We start from the raw sequence: 24,132 nt of genomic DNA on the forward strand, positions 1-24,132 counted from the left end.
TTTCATATTATGTTACTTAACTAATAAAAAAAACTAATATATGTTTTAATTACATAAAATTTATTAAAATAGTTAAACCTTTTGAATGCACCATTAAACTATTTTTAATTTGTGTTTTAATTATATTAAACATGATTTAATTTCTTTAATTCCATAAGACATAACAATTCTATATTTTCACTATAAAAGGAGGACAAATCCTCCATTATTTTCACACCTCAATCCATTCTTTTCTTAAGTTAAGAGCACTAACAAGTAAGTTGTTATCATTTCAAGCAGTTTATAGCTTTTATTATGATTTTATCTTGAATGTTCATACCTGTTCATAAGTTGTTCTTCATGATCATGTTACTTTTATTATAAAAATATTATATCTTGGTTTTAAGAATCATTATGATCATGAATATCCAAGATGAACACTTTGATTTTTCTAAATCTTGGATCAAGCCTAGTTATTTTACAAGAACAAACATGAATATATATTTATCTAAATCTTATCATTCGTTGATCATCATAACTTATAAACTTTCTTTTAAATAAGATTATTTAAAAAAATTTCTTTTATTCAAACTATTTTACAATAGATATAACATACTTTATATCTTTGAATTAATAATTGAGTAAATTAATTATTGTTTATTTTATTTCAACATAACTACTATTTATAATTTTCTTTAAGAGAATTCATGCAAACATTTAAGTTAATTAATTAATTATGTTACTTGAAAACAAATGTTTAATCATAAATTGTTATTAATATTATTATTTAATCTTATATTTATAAGTTATAATTACTTGTCTACAAATCATTCTTCAACTAATACACATCAAATGATTTATATAAACTTTATTCATTTTTGTTAAACTCATTAAAAATCCCCAAGTCCCCATTTACCATAAGTTAATTAACTTTATAATTCCAATAGCTAGTCCTTGATTTTTGTATCTTTTTCATTATTTATAGTTTCGTGAGATTCAATTGCTTCGTATGTTAACTCGCTTTCGGTTATTATTTCAAGTTGTCTCCAATATCAAAGGTGAGTTTCTCACACCCTTTTTTTAACGCTTTCATACATTTTGGGGGTAGCATATATATTCTATCAACATTACAATTTCGTTTATTCATTATTTACAAACTACAATACGTATCATGGACTTGTGTGTTTACTTGTTACTTGCTCAATTATTACGTGCATGGATTTCTTCTATAAGTATGATCATACGCCCCCCTTTGCACCCATGGACCATTTGTTTCTGGTGGAAAAGGGAATCCGATCTGAGTACATTGGTGCACAATCCCAACTGGAAAAGACCTTCATTTATTTTTTACACTCATGGACCATTGTTTCTAGTGTAAAGAACCCTTATGTGTTTTTCACAAGTTTCCATGGAATTGTATGGTTTTATGTATTATTTTCAACTGTGTGAACTCACCAACTATTCAGTTAGTTGACTTTATTTTATATGTATGCTACAGGTATTTTCATTAGAGGATGAAATGACGAGGATACTAGAAGTTAGGTTATCTAAATAATAAACAAGAAGATGTTTGTTTTATTCCTTTTCCCTTATGTTTGTTCATCAGAAATAACTTGTGTACTTGATGCTTTGAAATGAATTAATGATAATATTGTCACTTAATAGTGTCACATGTTTTTTGAGCAATATGTACGTCACACTCAGGCGTTTCCGCTTTAGCCGGGGTGTTACAGATTGGTATCAGAGCCGTGACTATAAGATAGGACATTAGACGTAGTGTTCTAGTTGGTTATAGTTTATTTGCTTAATTGTTTAGGTTGCATAATTAGAAATTATGTGAGCCTAATTTGATTGTTCAATGCACATTATTTGGTTATTATTGATTTGTTTATGCCTCATGTACACAAATACTATTATATTCATGATTCAAGTACTTCAATTACACAAGCATACACAAGTCCAAGGTTTATGCCTAAAAACAAAGAGTTTTCCAACATTTTCATTTATTGATTTTTATTTTGGTGTTCCGATATTTATTCTTCTTAAAGATGGTTCTATATGGCGGGTATGTAGTAACTGGAAGGGGGGCGTGCTTGTTTTCCGAAACTCTTGACACCAAGGTTATTGAAACCTAAGGATAAGCAATGCGTATAAATCCCAATCAGACGCGGGACCCGGTTGCTTACCTGGAGAGTTAGGAAAGAGCATGAACTCTATTAAGCCAAAGCATACAACTTTCAACGCCATATGAATCACAACTTTAAGTTTTCTAACGCGACCATGTTCTCTTTGTGAAAATAATATGGTTGCACTCCTTTATTTTTTTACAATGTGTTTTAACTGGAAGTCTGTACACGAAAACACAGCTTTCGGTTCGATTAAATTACGCATTTTTATACGAGAATAGTTAAGTTTTAAAAGCTTTGACACGTCTTCTTTATTTATACGCTCATTTACGGCTTAAACTTCTAAAAGTTTGCAAAGTAATAACTGAATTTTAAACGATTCCTTTGTTATTTTTCTATTATGTTTTCGAATTGAAAATTTAAAAAGTTATGGTGATACATAAATGGTTGAATTTCGATTTGAGTACTATATTATTTTATTTATTTGCTACTACATTTTAGAATTAAAAATTCAAACGGTCATAGTGATACATGAATGTTCGAATTTCAATTCGGTTACCTTATTTCCATATTCATTTACCCTTATGTTTTAACTTAAAAAGTCATGGTGGTACATAAACCCTCGATTTTCAAATCGATTTCACTATTTATTGTTAAGTTTAATACTTTTTCCATATGATTTATGAGATTTTCGTGTCTTGAAATATGAAAATCTATGACTACTCATAGGAATTTCAATTTTGATTTTAAATTTTGTTTCATGCAATTTCATTTATTTACTTATTCTTATGATTGATCTCGATAAATATGTCGGTCGTGTCATACTTACGTCCCAAGTCACGCGAATTCTTCAAGTTTCGTATCGCGCCTTCTCGTTTTCCAAGTTTTCGCGCTCAACCCGCAAAATGACAACCCAAGTTAGCAAGCAAAAGGCCTCCACGATTCCAATCATACCACGTTTAACCACACCCACATTCATCGCTATAGTAATTCACAATTCAAATCCAGCACAATTCTTGGAAACTCAAACCAAACCTAACCGAAAACCCTCACACAGAAACACACCCTTTTGTATAGTATATGTAATTCCCACCACTTTACTTCCCTGAAACGTTGATGTACTTCTATTTGTGGTAGATTCAATGTCCACATAATGCCAAAACCTACCCAAACTCAATGCCATTAACCCGTCTGCAAGACCTGTACTTAACCATTTGTCTCAATCAGATGTTTGACCACATGCTTTAAGCCTACTATCATCATGGTGACCCTAGCACACTCGCCATACTTTGGAAGGCCTAACTTGTTTCCGCCATGCAATATCCTAGCCTCGCATCCTTTGTCGACCTTATACGATTTTCCGGTTCCAATACTTAGATTTTTGCAAAACTCATCAAACTCGTCTATATTTTCTTTTGCATACTTTCCTACATTTTATTTCTATTACTAACACCTCGCGCCTAATCTAAAATCCTTAGTTATTTTTAACTTTCAGTCAAATGGATTCTCTTTAAAAAAAACTTATTATCTTTATTATTATTATTATTATTATTATTATTATTATTATTATTATTATTAAAGTTATTAATATTATCACCATTACTAATATTACTACTACTATTATTAGTACCATCACCGTCATAATCATTATTATTAAGGTAATTATCAATATTATTATTTAAATTTTTATTATTATTAGTGTTAATATTATTATTATTAGTAATATTATTATTACAAGTATCATCGTCACTACTATTAATATAATAACATTTAAAGAAAAATATTTGCTTCAAACAAGTTTTGAGTCCTTTTGAAACTATTTTTCATTCAACTAGTCAAGTAATATGACAATTATTTTTTCCTATGTCATTGGCCAAAAGAAAACATTTATTTTTACGTTTAAGATTTCATAAAACTTGCAAGTCTTAGCGATAGCTAAACACTTTTTGCCTAAATAAAAAATAGAATACATCTTATTTCACCATGAGATATAAAAACACCACGATTTATTTCGTAAATTAAAATATAAGTTGTATCCCTTCCTTTCTTTCCCCTTCGTTAACGCTAATGAGTTTTGACTAAGAAATCATGGCACCACCTCCTACGTCAACCTCTCATACCCCAAATAAACCGATATTCGAGAAGATAAGTGTCGCAAGCTGCATTTTCTTTTCTTTAACTTCTCCTTCACATATTTTTTCGATCGTACCCAAAGTGATTTTTATACCCACTTCTTTAGAATATTGGTTACGAAGTTTATTTTGATTTGTTCATTAAACTTTGATCCATATTCGTTTGTATTTTTACGAAACGTGAATTCGTACATCATTCTTATTCGCTATATAAAATCGGTTTACGTTTGTTATTTCAAATCTCGTGGTCTATGACCCATTTTTCTTAAACATAATCGTTAAGTGGAAATTGGGACTATGCTACCTAATAGAAACTGTATTTTCATTTTATTTCTACATTTTACTATCTGTGGCCGGCTCTCTCCAAACGAATTCGTTTACTTAGAACCGGGACTGTGTCCCATGTACATGCCGAGTTTATGTTATGTTATATTTTTACACAAATTTTTTTTGTTTATTTGTGTACTTCTCTTTCAGTCGATGTTTTATTTAAATCATTATGTTGTTCTTGATTTCATCAATCTGGAATTAATGCTTTATTTTGATTTCGAAATTTCAATTGTTTACTTTAACAAACTCAAGGTTGCTATTGTAACTTTTCTTTCACAAACTTAAATAGATTTTAATAATGTGAATATAGAATTTCGTTTATCCATTTTATTTCAAATTATTAATATATATGTTGTAATGTTCACTTTATTTCACCTCAATGTTACCGTTAATTGCGCTTTATTCTTTCGGAGATTTCCATTTGTTAAACATCATGGTATTTTGATACATAAAAAGTTTCGTTTATCTAAGCTATTCTCGAACCCAAATGCGTTATCAATTTACATGTTCATACTTCGTTGGTTAAATGCTACATTTACTTACCACATTATTCCCGACCCCATTATTTCAATCACATGTTACGATGTACATAATTCTAAATGCTTCATTCTTTAACTTCATTACCTCGTTTATTTCATTTTTTAAATCATTTACTTGGTTTAGACTCGATGATTTTATTTACTTGACTTAGTGTGTCGCGTCGTCCTTGGTCTGAATGGTCTATCAATATGTTTTAGTAATGCTTACCCTTTAAATTCATTATTTTTTTTATTTCAACGTTCTATATGAGAATTTTATGTAATTATAAAGTCCATGTCTTAAAACCACACAATTGAGCAAGTTATATGGACCATCCGACGATAGAGGTAATTATGGGTCGACACGTAATTATCAAAGTCCTCGCATGGAAAATATAATAAGTCCGGTTGTGTGAAATAACTCGGAACTTGGAATGAGTTTTGGAGAACGGGGCAAATACAATATGATAAGGACATGGTGGATACGCCGCTGGTACATCCTATATATAAGTGTCCTTGTCATATTTCCTATTTGTGGCGTTCTTTCGGGTCATTCAAAGATCTACGTTATTTTATTTTAATTATGCATGTATAAAATTGCTAAAATTTCCAACAACTCCGTTCATTAGTTGTTCTCTTTTAAATTATTTTTATTTTTATTTTAATTTCGGGACGAAATTTCTAAAAAGTTATAAGTCCTGTAACATTCGTTACTTTTCAAACCCGAAAACCCGACCCATTTTAAATTTTCGGTTTTATTTCTATTTATATATTTTTAATATTATTAATAAATCTCAATTTTCGTTAATGTATTTTATGTGATCATTTCTATGCAATTATATATTTCATCACCCTTGTAGTATTATATACAAATTTAAAACATTAATAATAAAAATCAAATAATTATGTACATGTCTCATGCAATTTACTAGAATTATTATGTAACTACTACTTTTATTATTATTATTATTATCTTTTCATATTATTTTACTTAACTAATAAAAAAAACTAATATATGTTTTAATTACAAAAAGTTTATTAAAATAGTTAAACCTTTTGAATGCACCATTAAACTATTTTTAATTTGTGTTTTAATTATATTAAACATGATTTAATTTCTTTAATTCCATAAGACATAACAATTCTATATTTTCACTATAAAAGGAGGACAAATCCTCCATTATTTTCACACCTCAATCCATTCTTTTCTTAAGTTAAGAGCACTAACAAGTAAGTTGTTATCATTTCAAGCATTTTATAGCTTTTGTTTTGATTTTATCTTGAATGTTCATACCTGTTCATAAGTTGTTCTTCATGATCATGTTCTTTTTATCATAAAAATATTATATCTTGGTTTTAAGAATCATTATGATCATGAATATCCAAGATGAACACTATGATTTTTCTAAATCTTGGATCAAGCCTAGTTATTTTACAAGAACAAACATGAATATATATTTATCTAAATCTTATCATTCGTTGATCATCATAACTTATAAACTTTCTTTTAAATAAGATTATTTATAAAAATTTCTTTTATTCAAACTATTTTACAATAGATATAACATACTTTATATCTTTGAATTAATAATTGAGTAAATTAATTATTGTTTATTTTATTTCAACGTAACTACTATTTATAATTTTCTTTAAGAGAATTCATGCAAAAAATTTAAGTTAATTAATTAATTATGTTACTTGGAAACAAATGTTTAATCATAAATTGTTATTAATATTATTATTTAATCTTATATTAATAAGTTATAATTATTTGTCTACAAATCATTCTTCAACTAATAAACATCAAATGATTTATATAAACTTTATTCATTTTTGTTAAACTAATTAAAAATCCCCAAGTCCCCATTTACCATAAGTTAATTAACTTTATAATTCCAGTAGCTAGTCCTTGATTTTTGTATCTTCGTTATTATTTATAGTTTCGTGAGATTCAATTGCTTCGTTTGTTAACTCGCTTTCGGTTATTATTTCAAGTTGTCTCCAGTATCAAAGGTGAGTTTCTCACACCCTTTTTTTAACGCTTTCATACATTTTGGGGGTAACATATATATTCTATCAACAATACAATTTCGTTTATTCATTATTTACAAACTACAATTCGCATCATGGACTTGTGTGTTTACTTGTTACTTGCTCAATTATTACGTGCATGGATTTCTTCTATAAGTATGATCATGCGCCCCCCTTTGCACCCATGGACCATTTGTTTCTGGTGGAAAAGGGACTCCGATCTGAATACGTTGGTGCACAATCCCAACTGGAAAAGACCTTCATTTATTCTTTACACTCATGGACCATTGTTTCTAGTGTAAAGAACCCTAATGTGTTTTTCACAAGTTGTCATGGAATTGTATGGTTTTTATGTATTATTTTCAACTGTGTGAACTCACCAACTATTCAGTTAGTTGACTTTATTTTATATGTATGCTACAGGTACTTTCATTAGAGGATGAAATGACGAGGATACTAGAAGTTAGGTTATATAAATAATAAACAAGAAGTTGTTTGTTTTATTCCTTTTCCCTTATGTTTGTTCATCGGAAATAACTTGTGTACTTGATGCTTTGGAATGAATTAATGATAATATTGTCACTTAATAGTGTCACATGTGTTTTGAGCAATATGTACGTCACACTCAGGCGTTTCCGCTTTAGCCGGGGTATTACATTAACCATATTCTAGTTGCCACTGCCTTCTCATCAATTAACCTGAAGGCCCGTTGTAGCTCCCTGGAGCTCCAACACGTCAATCACGGCTAAAACTTCCCCTGACCCGTTCTCTGTCCCTACTGGCTCCCACTAAAACAAACTACCGGATCTTGAGATACCCTGAGAACAAACACTCTCAATATTCAGCAAGTAATCCACTAGAGTGACTTTTACAGCTAGAATACTGGTTTTCTTAATCCATAGTCGACCTGGAACTGTAACTAAAACACGACTTGTGCTCCCACTGTCACGATGTCCTTTGATTGATTTAACCTTCCTAGCTCGTTCATCATGAATATTCACTTTGGCTCTGGGTTTGTTACTTGTAAAACGAACTTTCTTCTGACCACGAGATTCTGTGAATCGAACTTTGTCTTTCACCAAAATTGGATCCACTCCTTTCGGTGACATATCGACCATATACAACGAACCAATTTTCTTGCCACGAGCAACCACGAGATTCCCTTTGACTACCTTCCACTACCCATTCCCAAACTTAACATAGTGCCCCTGGTCATCCAACTGCCCAACTGAAATCAGACGTTTCTTTAAACTTGGAATAACCCTCACGTCTTTCAAAGTCCAAGAAGTACCTGCTGAAGTTATCAAATCAACATCTCCCATACCCGTAACCTCTAGGATATCATCGTTTGCTAGTCGAACCTTTCCAAAATCCCCAAACTTTAGATTCTTCATTGTTTCACTACAGTGAGTGGCATGAAACGATGCACCAGAATCCATCACCCAAGAATCAACGTTACTCTCAACACTAAGAACTAAAAACTCATCACTAATGACTTTGTCATCTGTGTCGTCTTCTGTAACGTTCACCTCTTTCTTACCATTCGGACACTGATTCCTAAAGTGTCCCTTCTCTTTACAACCCCAGCATTCAATATCTTTACGAGTCTTAGACTGACTCCTCTTCCTGCTCCCATTGCCTCGCTGTTTTCCTCTACCTCTACCTTCTGTGACTAATATATCACTTGATGATTCACCTGAATTTCTGCGTCTTGAATCTTCTCCAAGAATCAAATCCCAAATCCCATCAAAAGTAATTTTTATAGACGAACTACAAACCGCAATCACTGTTTGTGACCACCCGTCGGGCAAAGAGGTTAACAACAAAAGACCTTGAACTTCATCATCAAACTTAACGCCGACTGACACTAAGCGGGAGAGGTTCGAATTAAGATTATTAATATGGGTTGTAACTGACCCACCCTCTTTCATTCGAGTTGTCACTAGCTCTCTGATAAGATAGACCTTATTCGCTGCGAAGGCTTCTCATACATGTTGGATAGTGCATCCATCATACCACGGGTTGTGGTTTCTTTCATGACGTTAAACGCCACATCTTCCGACGACGACAGTGTAATACAAGCCCTAGCTTTCTTGTCTAACTTCTTCTACTCTGCTTCTGACAACTTTTCTGGTTTTTCATCCTCAAACACTACATCATCTTCCACCAACCAAACTTCTGTCCATCAAACTTCTATATCGAAACATTTCCGTCTTCTGCCATGACAATGACTAAAACGAAAACCTGGATAAAACAGAGATAGACACAACAATGGCACAGACTTGAACTTAACGACTGTTCTACTGAACTCTGTTAAACAATCAACCTATTTAAACGTAGCGAAATAACGAACTGAAAATCAGAAACGAAAACTTTTAGACTGAAACGATAAAACCTGACAAACGCGGTTGGCACTGGTTTTGGTTTCTTTAACGCTTCTTCTGATTTGACAATGGTTCTCCAAAAGAAAATTAGGATCTTGATGCAACCCACTCAATTTGGTATTCTAGCGGAGTAGATGGTGGTCAACGGTGGTGATGTGTTGCTCGACTGAACCCTAGTCGCGATCGTCGGTCTGGGTTTTGTGATGCCGAAACAGCGGCGGTGTATACCAGAACGACAATCGGAAAATCGTAGCGGCGGCAGAACCCTAGCGCGGTAGAGTAATGGCGGCCGGATGGTTTAACGGCGACTCGGCTGGTTCTCGTGTTTTTCGTGTGATCCGAACCTAAGCTCTAGATACCACTTGTTAGGATTAAACACACACACGAACCAAACACGCACGCGAAAACAATAAACGAACACGAGGATTTAACATGGTTCGGTCTAAACTGACCTACGTCCATGGGTGACAACTAGGTATTATTTATTGAGTGACAATGATTACAAGTACATAATGTGGTTTATATAGAAATTGAACTAGAGTTTGTAAATTATTGAACAAGAAATCCTAACCGGGTCGGGCTTCGGTCTGGCTACCCTACACCAGTCTGCTCTTTGGACTTCAAATAATAAACCGGGCACACAAGGCCTACGAACCCAACACAACCATACATGTTTAATGTTATTCTTAGAATCCAGGACCCGATGTTATTATAGTTAACCGGGTCTCGCGGTTCTTACGTGTCTTCTAAAAAGAAGGCATCTAGGAATTATGCTTCATTGGATCTAGGGTTTTTGTCACACACAAATCTAAATATCTTTTACACCTCTTCCATCCAACCTCTTCAGCCGCCACACACACCCCTCAACTAATCAACACCCACAAAACCCGTCACCATGGCCGTTACCTTCACCGATCTGCACACCGAAGCCGGGTTGAAATCACTTGAAGCTTTCCTATCTGGAAAGACATACATCTCTGGGTCGGTATCATATTAATCTATGTTTATTATTACAAGATTTTGTGTTTATATTGTTTAGTTGTTGTAATTTGATGTGTGTTTTGAATTTGAATGATGGTTTAGTGATCAGATCACTAAGGATGATGTGAAGGTTTACGCGGCTGTTTTGGGTAAACCCAGTGGTGATTTGTACCCGAGTGCTAGTAAGTGGTACGACTGCGTTGAGGCGAAGCTTGCCGCGAGGTGCGTGTTAAGTGTTTGCTTTAAATTTCTATTATGTTTTGATGATTTTGTGTATTCGCCTATATAGTTTATTGTTAATATGGTTAAATTGTTTATTAAAGTTGAATTTTAGTAATGTAAACTATGACAGATTGGCTGGTAATAATTGATATGATCAGTTTTAACTGTGATTTTCTAACTCTCATTTTCATTGCCAAAGGCAGTCTCAAAAGCATAATCGTTATTGATTTTAGTTTGATTTTGACTTAATTTCACTCACTATGAATCAATGATGATTATGAAATAAATATGATAATTACGCTACTAGGATTGCACTTGGCAATGAAAGTGAAAGTTAGGACCGTCAGCAGTTAAATTGATAGTATTAATTACTATCGGTTAATGAGTAGTTTTGATTATTAAAAATCTATTTTCTTTATAAATACATTAAACATTACCAAAACTTTTGGGACATATAACATATAATTTATAAACGTTAAAAATATAAAGGATAAAGTTGTCAACTTTCTTACTTTCCGATTCTAACGCAAGGGTGCAAACATTTTTTTTCTTTGAAAAAAAAGATTATGGCTTTTGTTTGATGTTTTTCTACTGCTCTAATTTATATTTGTTATTTACTATGTACAATTAATCTATGCAGTTTCCCTGGTAAAGCTGCTGGCGTAGGTATCTCTGCCCAAGCTCCATCTACAGAAGCTGCTCCTGTGAAGGTGTGTTTCATAGTTTTTGTGGTATTACGTTTTTATCACTGTCGGTTATTTTATTCAATTAATTTTTGGTGCATGTGTATGTTTCAGGAATCTGCACCTGCAGCTGCGGCTGATGAAGATGATGATGATCTTGATCTGTTCGGTGACGAGACCGAAGAGGAAAAGAAAGCAGCTGAAGAGAGGGAGCAAGCAAAAGCATCCACAAAGAAGAAAGAAAGTTAGTTTGTTGGATTATTCTTAACACTACGCTTCGGTTTTTGCAACAAGCACCACACTTTCTTCTGTGTGGGCCATTTACTGTAAACGAGTCTTTGAAAGATGGCTTCTGTTTTGTTTGGGTCATTATAGGGTGTTTTAGTGATGACCTAAACAGGACAAAAGCTACAATGTTAGTGACTTGGGAGTAGAAAATATGGTATAATGACCAACAAGAGAAAAGTGTAAATTCTTGGTTTTCTATTACTCATGAAAACCATGTATAAAATCTTTGTTTTAGGTGGAAAATCATCGGTTCTGATGGATGTAAAGCCATGGGATGACGAGACCGACATGAAGAAGCTAGAGGAGGCTGTTCGCAGTGTCGAGCTGCCCGGGCTTCTATGGGGAGCATGTATGATTTACTATTTTAGTTTATATAAAGTTATTTTATAAATGGAAGTTACTCTATTTGTGAGACAACTAATGGTTTTGTTACTGTGGTTTGAATTTGTAGCAAAACTTGTTCCGGTCGGTTATGGGATTAAGAAGATGACAATCATGTTGACTATTGTTGATGACCTTGTTTCGGTTGATGACCTTATTGAAGAGCGTCTTACAGCTGAGCCGATCAATGAGTACGTGCAGAGCTGCGATATTGTTGCGTTTAACAAGATTTAAATGCAACCCTTCTCACACAGCGCCTTTGGATGAGTTTTGCTTCTTGTGATTGTTTACCTTTTTTTTTTCTTGGAACTCTTAGTTTGATGTTTTATCTTTTGTATTTGTAACTCTCAATACTCATGTTTAAGGTTTTTTTTTCTGGGATAACTGTTGGGTTGGTTCACTCTTGACATATGTTTCTTTTTTGTGTTGTTTTTAAGTAAAATAATTATGAAGTTAAGAATTAAAAATCATAATATTCCTAGCAACTGTTGCCTGTCCAACATTGATCTGCTAGGGTAGGCTCACTTAGCCTAAAAATGAATAAATTTATTTTATCAAGATTTAGTTAAAATGAAAGAACAATGACTTTATAGTAAGAGATAAGCATACGTCGGGTCGGTTATAAGCTAAAACTGTTTGGTTCGGTTAATTCGATTATTTGAAATGTTGTTTTGGTTGATCAATTACTCAAATTACTTTCAATTCATGAATCAAATAAAATATTATCAGTTCTTTTCATCTGCATAAAAGATTAAGTGAAAATCACTAACATTAACATATAAATGTTGTTTAAATATAGGCTTAGTTTGATTAATTCGTTTATATTTGTAAACATATAGCAGGATATAGTACCATAAAGGTCTGTTATATAAAATGTAACCGAACCATCAGTTTCATAATCGATTTGCTTATTTTAATCATTCTTCAGTTATTCGGTTTTTCTTGTCACCTCTTATAAAAATTGACAAATGTAGATGGAGGATCCATGGTTCTATACAAATAGTGATATGATAGAATTTTTTTAAATTTATAACAATCATAACAATAATACTAATAAATTTATATTTTATTTGTTATTATTTGCATATTTTGTAGGAAGAGTAAGAATAACACAAAATTTATAGTTAAAGAAACTATGTAGCATAAATCCTTAATCTTAGGAAACTATTTGGTAGTTTAAAAACTATCAATCTCAACCATTAGATCATAAATCCAATGGCCTAGATTGATTCTTAGTTTTCCTAAAAAACTATTTCTTTTTATTATAACTCACCCTATATATATATATATATATAAAGAGTTATCAAAACAGACTTTAACTTTTAGCTTACGGCTTTCAAGACATCATAAATCAAATTGCACTACGTTCGTGAAGCCAACTATGTCTTAGCCGACACTTTTTAGGCACTGAAAATCATAAAAGATACTCCAGGTCTATTAAGAGTCACGTACTCCAAGCAAAGCTGAATTTAGCTTACAAATTCAAATTTTCAGTCGTTTGAAAGGGAAAAAAAAGGGAATCTTGAAGCCGGCTAAGCCAATGTCTCTTTTATTAGCCATTTCGCATATTACTAAAGTTGGATTTGCATACTAAAATTAGCTTTCGCGTGACACGTGTCGGCTAAGACTTAGTTGTGCTAGCCAACATGTCCCTTGTGGCGTAATCAAACTGACTTTGAAGTAAGGGCGAGCATAAACCGAGTAAGACCCATGAGACCTGATCCGAACCAAACCTAATTTTTACAATAGGGTCCTAAGGATTCCATTAAACGGGTCCACGTCTAGGCCAAAGTCTCGTGGGTCTGACAATTTTCTCTTTACATAACCGGGATACGACTCGAACCGCTTAGACCTGTTTATTTACAATAGGGTCTAGGGGCGTCAATTCCCGACACAGCCCGAAATCCAACACGAACTCAACACGAAAAATATAGGTATTGGGTTGGCTGACACGACCCATTTTCGGGTCATGTGTCGGACCGGATTAGGGTCTGAACGAGTCGATACAAAAAAAATAATAATTTGGTTCAGGTCGGGTCGGTACAGGTTTCAGGTTGAAAGTGGTCAGCTCATAACCAATTTAGGTTTGAACAATGTCATGTCGGAACGGGATTCGGCTTAAAATAGGTTGGTTTAAGAAATGATTTAATTGAAATTTTTGTATATTTCAATTTTGCTTCTTGATTTTCGGCATTGGTTACGTGCATTCATGCATTAGTTACGCGGAGGACATTGTTTACACGTGCCACGACCGATCAATGCGTGTATTGTGCCACATAACGAGCGTAAGGCAACCGGTTACGTGTTCGATTGTGTTTGTGCACGGCCCCCGCTGCATCGCGCGGACACCCATCTAGTTATATAAAAAAAAGTTTGCAACTTTGCATTTAATTAATTAAAATCTATTTATGTGTTTTACCGTGTCAATGATGATAATAAGTTTGAAACCCTAGATCAAATACCCCCAAATTGAAAACGCAATTCATTTCATTTCATCTTTCAAAATGAGCGGAGCAGGAAAGAAGGTGACGGATGTGGCCTTCAAGGCTTCAAAATCAATCGATTGGGATGGTATGGCCAAGATGCTCGTCTCCGATGAGGCTCGTAAGGAGTTTTCTTCACTCCGCCGTGCTTTTGACGAGGTTAATTCCACTCTCCAGACCAAATTCAGTCAGGTATATTCTAATCAATCGATTCAATTGTTTTCATTTCTTTCTGTACGTGTTAAATCTGTTGATGTTAGTGTGTTGAGCGGTCGAGATCTGTTTGGATAGTTAGGGTTTGTTTGAATTGAAAGTGTTTGGATTGGGTTTTGTAATGGATTGATTACTTAGGTTTGAATCTATTGATGTGAATGTGTTGAGATATGCGGATCTGCGTTTGATTGTATATTAGGGTTTCTATGAATAAAATTGGTTTGGATTAGGTTTGATATTGAAATGATAAAAAAAATTCAGTCAGGTATTATAATCAATCGCTTAAATTTTTCTGATTTTATGGAAATGTTGTTGTACGTGTTGCATCTCGTTATGCTAGTGTGGTGAGTGATGCGGATCTGCGTTTGATTCGGTAGTTACGGTTTCTGTGAATCGAAAGCGTTTGGATTAGGTCAATGGGCTTGATGCTGAAATGATATAGTATTTGTTTACATTTATGCATCATTCATTTGTGACTACTAATTTGGAGTTTACGTCTAGTTTATACATAATACACAGAATTTGGACTCCTGTCAGTTTTTTACAACAGCTACCTGTTGTCTTGGACTGCCAAAACGAATTGTTTTTGAGTGATATAGATCTATCATCCATGTTTGGGTAGATGCTTGGGGTTTTCATGAATCTAACTCTAAAGCATGCAGATTAGGCTCGTTGCATAAATGTTTAGGTTTGTGATATGTGATTTTTATTACTACTACTGTTGAACTCTGATCTCCTTTGTATTGCTTCATACATATGTATTTTAGAGCTGAGGGTCTCTCTGGAAGCCACCTCTCTATCCATGTGGATAGAGGTACGGTGTGCCTACATCCCACCCTCCCCAGACCCTACTTATAGCTATACTATTTGTGGGACTTCACTGGGTATGATTGATTGATATGTGATTTTTACATTTATCAATTATTAACACTTAAGTAATGAGACAATGTTATGTCAGGCAGTTTTATATATTTGTGAATAGGAAAATAATATTTGACTTGATTGGTGAAAGTTGATGTTTTGATGCAATTTTTAGATCTCATATATGTTGCAACTTGCAAGTGCCACAAGCAACTAACACAAGAGTATGAAATTAGTTATATTCTGCTGTACTTCTGTACGTAGTTATTAAAAACGCACTGGGCGTACGCCTAGGCGCTAATTTAAGGCGCAGCGCAGGTAAAGCGCCTGGTGGCGGTCGAGGCGCGCTTCCGGCCAGATTCCGGCTAAAACCTGAAATTCCGGCCTGTAATGGAGGAGAACTACCTGGAAGGAAGCGGATGAAAGCCTTTTTGGTGTTCTAATTTTCTATACATGGGGTTTAAATAGAAAAGCTGCAACAAACAAGTTCATTTGTTTTATATTATAAAGTAAAATTGTAGCTGTGCATTTGCACTTTGCAGCTCTGCTGCTACTGCAGCAGTGTGCTACAGTAACCCTAAGATCACTTTTTTATAAATAATGATAGGTTAATTTAAATAAATGTTTAATTTAAAACTATTTGTAATTGAACTATTAAGATAATATTTGAAGGTTTTATGAATCTTTTTAGCTTTCTAATCCCTATATTTTATAATTTTAACTTATTGTTTAATTTTTAAATTTTATCCGTATTACATAATAGCTTTTGCTTTTTATATATGAATAATAGTAGTATTTTTCTAATACATAACATATTTTTAATTTTATTTATATAAGTGCGTTTTTTTTTCTCTTAGGCCCTCGCTTTTTTTTCGCCTAGCGCCTAGGCCCTAGGCGAGACCTATGCGCCTTGAGTGCGCCTAGCGCTTTTAATAACTATGCTTCTGTAATTATCTTATCTAACCAGAAGTAATGGTTGTATTAGTTAGAGACTGGGTTTTTAATAGCATGAGTTGGTTATTGTGGCTGTTTTGAGTGAAGGTGTATTGGTTCTTTGCTCTTTTAGTATTTATGTTCATTTTGCGTGGTTCTCTTATATTATTATTAGCTATGACTTGCACTTGATAGATTCGGTGAAATATTTGGTTTTTGATTTTTTTGTCGGGTTTTTTTTAAGTCTGATTCTGGTTTTAGATATATGCTTGTCTTCACTAGTTAACTCAGTTACGTTGTTTATGGTGCTTGGTGTGTTGCAAATCAAATTTACTTGAAACAGTTACTTTTTTCCATATCAATAACTTTGTTTGAAAAGAGGTTTTTTAAAGGTTAAATTAGATAAAAAAATATTTGTAAAATTTTATGATCTTTTCAGTCGTGGCCTGTGTGACTAAATTTTTGTTTTTACTGACGTATAAATCACTGGCATCTCAAAAATCTAAGTGCCTAATGACTGACAACTTGTGCTTTAGTTCACAAGCAACGATGAAGGATCTTATTCCGGTTTATTAACTCATTAAGTTTCTCTTAATTTTGCCTGTATTATGTAATGAGAAGATGCTATTGAGTATTGACATATGGTTAGAAGTTAGGTATGCTGCATGCGATTGATGAAAAAACTTATGCTTGATATGAAAAGGCTATCAAGCTAATGAAATGTATGAAACTTATGCTTGTCTGTGACATCCCATAAAATTGTCGTCTTTATGATTTGCTTTAATCATTTTTATTGGACGGTACAGGAACCAGAACCTATTGATTGGGATTACTACAGAAAAGGGCTTGGATCTCGCATAGTTGATTCTTACAAAGAGTATTATGACAGTATGTTCTTCTTTATCATAATTTAACATGTTTACTTCGTTATCTTCATAGCAAGTTGCATAAACTGATATTTAGGCAACATGTTATGACTGTGATATTTAGACAAACAAAATGGCCTTATGCCCTTATTTGCTAGAACTTGAGAATTTGCAGTTGTATTTTTTTATTATAATTGATTTGATACCTAATATTTACATTTGTGATTCCTTTTCTTTTACAGGTGTACAGATCCCAAAGTTTGTTGATAAGACTACTCCAGAGTACAAACCCAAGTTTGATGCGCTGGTAAGAAACCCTATACGACACGAATACTAATTTAACTTTTTTTTTTTAATTTTATTTTCTAATATTTTATAATCTTGAAATGACAGTTGGTGGAACTGAAAGAGGCTGAGCAGAAGTCTCTTAAGGAATCTGAAAGGCTAGAGAAAGAAATTGCTGACGTCCAAGAGCTAAAGGTAACGTTGATACTCGGGTCAACTCTCAAATCGTTTGATCTGCTTCTTATTTGTATTTTTGTTTGACTTTTTTGACTTGCGATAACAGAAAAAGCTTAGCACGATGACTGCTGATGAGTACTTTGAGAAGCACCCGGAGTTGAAGCAGAAGTTTGATGATGAAATCCGAAACGATTACTGGGGTTATTGATTTTCTTTAGGCAAATCAATTTCTTTTTGTTTTTGTTTTTGTTTTTGTTTTAGCATACCGAAATAAAGCAAGACGAACAAAGATGCTTTAAGTTTTATTTGTTTGGGTGTTAAAATATCCCGGAGTTGTGCCCTCCGTCATGATGATGAAATTTTATTCAAACATGAAAGTCTCGAGTATGACTTGATTTGCTGCCATGTTGAACTTATGTGTAACTCTTTAGTTATGGGTTTGTTTAAATTGGTTAACTAGGTTTACCGAATAGATAAGAGTTATAATGGTTGTTTTTTTTGGTTGCTATACGTTTGTGTTGACTAATATACATATGTTTTTAAAAGATTACACCAGCTATATATTTTGAATGCGAGAATAATGTAGCTAAAGTTAAGATCTTACAAAATCTTTAAAATGGACTTTAATATGCAGACATACATAAAACATTACGAGGTAATATCAAAACAATACATGTAATCATGTATAATATGTACGTCGAGTTCCAAGCCTTCATGGACTCAAACACGACCAAAAACCAACTTGAGCAAAGTCCAAGTGACTAAAACTGTATCCGAGGCTCCGAGCAGGCTTGGCTTTCTCCATCCGGGCTTGTCCATATGGTTCATCGTTATCCATCCTCTTATTATTCCTAAAAGCAGCACAAGCAACAACCCAGACAATAACTAGGATAATAAGAACACCGATATTGATAACCGACACCTTTCTCCAACTCTTCCTTAAACTAGCTAGCACCCCGGCCTTACACGAGTTACAACTGTAGCACAATTGTTCTTGGTCGTTATTCCACCTGATGCAGTCACGGTTGTTCACCAAATTGGTATTCGGGTTCCATGTTGTCTCATTCACGTACGCAAACTGACATTCTGACGGCGGCTTACAACATCCAGACTACGATAATCATAGAGAGAAAACATTAGACAAGTAGAAGTCGTTAGCGTCTGTGATTCACTTATTCAAGTGTTTTATATGTTTCTTGTATGGTTGTACACAAGTCTAATGAACACGAGCACGGTGTGATCGTTTTCGTTCCATTAAGTTTTTTTCTTTTTGAACAAACGAACAAAAAAATCTGTTCATTTAAGTTGCTATGTTTGTTCGTAATCTTTAATTAAGAATATACTTTTGTTGGTATTCGTACATTTAATAGATAAACGAAGCTAATGCCTAATGGAATGAACTTATATGTCACATATTCTTATGCAATTGTTTATGTTGCCCACTTAGATATAAGTATGTTATTAAATAATTTAATATATTTGTGAATTAGCAAACACAGCCAATGAACAACTCATTAGACGTTTATAAACATAAACAGAAACAAAATTTTTATTTTATTTATGTTCACTTATTTAACCTAAATGATTATATTTGTTTGTTCGATAGAAAATGAACACAAACAAAACTTTAAATATTCTAATACTTAAATTGAACATTTGTTTCGTTTATAGCAATGATGTATTGTATTATTTACACCACATTATTAATTCTCATTATCAAGGATTTGGATTACATAGCTATCAATTGCCTACTAAATAATGTATTGTGCCTAATATGGACCCATTACCCATCTCTTACTCAACCACAGAACCACTCAATACCCTAGGGATGTAGATGATGTTATAAAGGATCATGGACCCATTGTACCAACTAGATTTATCTGAAACCATATATTTAAATATGACAATAGTTATTCACACACCATTTTTTGATATTCATACACCCTTTTAACACACATTTATATTCTACGTACACCCTTTATAGGTGTATGATAACACATCCCTTAAATATCATCTCTATCATTATTGAACTCAGAATTATATCACTGAGTTTGTGTCTTGGAATTTGAAAGAGGGGCAAAGGAGATAGGGTAAAAATTTGCAAAGATGAAGTAAAAAGGATAAATAGTGAAGATTAAGATTTAAGGATGTGTGAGTTAATTGTTTAAAAAGAAAGAAAAAGAAAATGTATTAGTCATTTATATAAATGGGCTATAGACACGCTTGCTTGTTAATATCGTGTCTAGCCGGCGATTAATCATTGTTTGGTCAAGATCGCTCAAAATTGAAAACATTTTTGCATAAAGTTTGTGTGTGTATGTGTGCATTTGTTTATATATATATGTATACATGCTAACACGCATGTATGTATATTTGAGAAATTACATATGATTTCAATAAGTTAATCCCAATTAATCGCTAGTCCCTATTCCATTACCTCCAACGTCCAACTAGCGCTTAACAAATTTTATAACACTGATTATATGGTTATAGAGTATCTCTAGCTACATAAATAAATATCAAGTAGTCTGAAATTCTGAATGTTTTATCAGTTCTACCTATTATTAATCATATAAACGATTTGAATAAACAATTTAAAGCTTTCTATTTAAAATGACCTATTTCACCCCTTTAATAAACTATTTTTTTGAACGGTACTAAAATCAACTAATAATAACCGTAAATAATTTACTTCCCTTCTAAAAATTAATATTATTGAATCATACTTATTTTTCGTTATCCTATTTTGCCCGCAAGTCCGCAACAAATTTCAAATCAAACACCAAACAAGTCACATCTCACAAATGTTATTAGATTTTTTTTTGAATGAAAAATTTCATTTTAAGTCTAGTTGATCACAACCCCATTGGTCGTTACTAGATACATAATGTCATAATGGTCACCAAAAATTAAATAAAAAACAAATGGCAAATGTTGAAAAATAACAACAAAACAAAAATAAAAAAGTTTTAAAGCTTTGTGATTCAGTTTTAGTTTCTTCACCGACCATAATGTCTATTTTGGCCCTTTGTGTTGTCCTACTTCATCAATTCGACACGTACACCCTATTTTCTAACCCTCATGTATCACCATCACGCACCGCCCACGGGCCACGACTCTATAAAGTATAAACACTCGTGGTCCAATATAACTTCTTTCACAGAATATTAAGTTGTAGACTTGTAGTTGTTTTATACATAAATACAAAATAATAATTTTAGATAATAAATGATTTTATAAAATTTCAAAATCATTAAATGGAGTATATTATATTACATGTATGATATTTGTAGGAGGGTGGTTCTATTCAAATTTCAAACATCATCCCCTTGTGTGTAAATAATTTTATACGGCTTGTATATGGCATATACGAGTCGTATAGCGATATAGCCCTAAGGCCTAAGTTATTGATATACGTATGGAGGTGACAGTGTGACAACATTTTGCAGTCTATACGAGTCGTATAGACTATTTACGAGCCGTATAGGTTTTCTGACTCGTATAGCCCACTTACCTCATCTGAGCTAACGAGTCGTATAGGGCCTATACGACTTATATAAACAGCATGACAGGCTGTACTTTGACCCGAGATTTATAACTATTTATGGATTATTATAACTTTCTTTATTTATGTTTAAGACGTTTTTATTTTACAAGCGCCATTAATTATAGTAAAAAATTGAAGATAAAATCTTTAAATACGTTAAATAATTCGCCACCCAACAACTTCTATTTCATTCATCATGTATATACGCATTGAACGACTATAATATTTATAAAGGCTATTTCAAAAGCTGAGTTAACACAAGTCAAAACATCTACATCAGCAAACGAAATTATTTTTATAGCAATATTTCAAAAGTTTAGATATCTCATATAGGTGTCAACCAAAATGGATCGCATGACCACATCTAAAAAGCCATTATCCCGAAACGCTCATGCTGTTCATTGGTTGTTTGATTAGTATGGAGCAAAATATTTACTTTTAAAATACGTGTTTCTATTTTATAACCAAATCAGATGTTATTTATAATATTTTGTAACTTTAAAGTAATCTTAAAGTTATCAAAAAAAAAAACTATACGAGTCAAATAGCTTCTATTCGAGTCGTATAGCCCTATACGACTTGTATAGTGGCTACACAGTACAAGGGAATAAAACCTGGCACTCCTGACCGACAATGACTTGACTCTACGCCTATACGACTCGTAGAGACCCTATATAAATAATATAGGCTCTCCTGATATTTGAATAACCTTCCTGATATGTTTATAACCCAAGCATTGTAGAATAATGCATATATGTAGTATGCTAGATATTTGTAGTCTTGTAGAATAATGCATATATGGTTAGTTATGTAAGAAAGAAGAGTTCTATTATTATCCCTCACTATACTTATACTCTCACTATCACATGTAAATATTAGTTTGTTTTTTCCTCTTTTTTTCATTTTTAACGGGTAAAAAACACACTTTCTTTTGTACACATACTATACTTCTTAAATCACACCCGTATTATACAAGATTTGAACACACAATAAATTAATCAAGTAACACACCACTTTAACTTGTCATTCCCCGTTGAGACACGTAAATATTACTTAAAAACAAATCTTTAACCATCCTTCTTCTAAAAGATTTATTTTGCAATATCCTAATAATATCACCCAACCACTTCTAACAACTGACAAAGACTCAAATAATTCAATATTGCATAACACCACTAAAATATCCCTTGTCAGCATCCAACTGTTATGTGTCACTAAAAATTTAAAACTTGTTAAATCATATTTAACCAATTTGTTGTCCTAATTAACCTTTGTAACGTGTCAAATTAAAAAACCATTAATCTCAATCGAACTAAGCTTCCTCAAGTAATACATCTCAGCTGACTCCGGATACCCGCCAACGACCCGACCCGATTTCCTACAAACACCTGAGTCTCGAACACACGAACTTATCTCCCTCCAATACTCATCACTTGCAACCCGATCCTTTAACCAACCCGAATAGTCGGGTAAATAATAATCCTTGTAAGCCCGGTTGGGGACGGTCCGACCCGACCCTTTATCGGTAACAACAAATGCGAATATAATAAACCCAATAAGCACAATAATAATAATGAACATGACCCATAGGTAGAGGTACATTAAAAAAGTGTTGCGGTAACATGCTCCCGCGAATCCGGCTAGGGAGATTATCATGATCGCGACTCCAATGACTATGATGGGCCATTGGAGGAACCGGATACAGTTGGTGTTGTTTGCGCGCGTGCTTAGCCATATTCCGCCCCCGAGAATTGGGATTGATAATAAGAAAGTGAGGAAGTTTAAGATACCAATTAAGTGATTGGTGGTTCTCATGATTGTATACACACTCTCTTTAGATGTGTATGTCTCTCTCTAGATATATGTTGATGTTATAAGGTTTGTTACATGTGTGTTTTGTGTTTGTGTTTGTGTTTGTGTTTGTTTGAAGGGTTTTTATTTCAAGATGTATGAAACATGTGTGTTGTAAATGACGAAAATGGGTTTGTGTGGGGGAGTTGGAAAAGGAGAGGATGGAGGGTAATTGTGGCAATATGTTGAATTTAAAAATATGAGGTGTCATGAGTTCATTGTCGTTAAGTTTTGAAATGAGTTATGACTACGTGATAATCAATATTTGTCTTGAAAATGAAATCTGAAAAGAACATATTTATTAAAAGATTGAAAATTAGAAAAATTCCTGTAAAATATTTTAATTTATTAATCTAATAAAGCTTTTTATTCAGATTGCTTATTTTCATTTGCTTATGGTTTATTAACTTTTACTTAATAAGTTGTTTGAGATAGTTTATGTTATAAGAGGATAGGTTAATAAGTCAAGATATTTTAACTTATTAACTTTTAAGTAAGGTAAAATAAGGAATCCCAAGCACCCTCCCAATTTGACACCATACTCTGCTTTTGGGGGTGTCCAAATTCCAAAATACATGAACCTGATTAACCCGATCCGAACCCAAATACGCAAATTTGGGTTGGGTTGTAACATCCCGAAATTTCTAAAGTAATATTTATTATATTATTTTGTCGGGTGAAATAAACGAGTTAGTGGAACGATAATAATAATAGCAAAATATGAAGACTTAGTAGGATAATTAGATGGGATTAGATATGGACCAAAAGGAAATATGGGCCTTCGGTCCATGGGCTTAAGGGAGTATAAATACCCCCTTAAACCCCAATCCTTTCCATTCCATCCATTTATCCATCCTAATC

General features: G+C 33.1%; 2 protein-coding genes and 1 pseudogene across 2 annotated transcripts; 2 read left to right on the forward strand and 1 right to left on the reverse strand.

The window, feature by feature from the left end:
• Positions 1–10,283: 10,283 nt before the first annotated feature.
• LOC143570204 (elongation factor 1-beta-like) lies at positions 10,284–12,462 on the forward strand. Its single transcript, XM_077055916.1, has 6 exons — positions 10,284–10,481; positions 10,584–10,703; positions 11,344–11,413; positions 11,501–11,630; positions 11,910–12,023; positions 12,126–12,462. The coding sequence occupies exons 1-6, from the start codon at positions 10,396–10,398 to the stop codon at positions 12,287–12,289; spliced, it is 684 nt and encodes a 227-aa protein (XP_076912031.1). The 5' UTR covers positions 10,284–10,395; the 3' UTR covers positions 12,290–12,462.
• A 2,097-nt stretch (positions 12,463–14,559) lies between these two features.
• On the forward strand, positions 14,560–18,280 carry LOC143570205 (ATP synthase subunit d, mitochondrial). Its single transcript, XM_077055917.1, has 5 exons — positions 14,560–14,730; positions 17,352–17,433; positions 17,654–17,718; positions 17,805–17,891; positions 17,980–18,280. The coding sequence occupies exons 1-5, from the start codon at positions 14,560–14,562 to the stop codon at positions 18,079–18,081; spliced, it is 507 nt and encodes a 168-aa protein (XP_076912032.1). The 3' UTR covers positions 18,082–18,280.
• A 191-nt stretch (positions 18,281–18,471) lies between these two features.
• LOC143570208 (tetraspanin-3 pseudogene) lies at positions 18,472–23,341 on the reverse strand (annotated as a pseudogene).
• Between the last annotated feature and the right edge of the window lie 791 nt (positions 23,342–24,132).

This window comes from Bidens hawaiensis, unplaced genomic scaffold (genome assembly GCF_021521415.1).
Source record: "Bidens hawaiensis isolate Kalapana, Puna unplaced genomic scaffold, B.hawaiensis_p1.1 tig00024848_1, whole genome shotgun sequence".
Taxonomy (NCBI): domain Eukaryota; kingdom Viridiplantae; phylum Streptophyta; class Magnoliopsida; order Asterales; family Asteraceae; genus Bidens; species Bidens hawaiensis.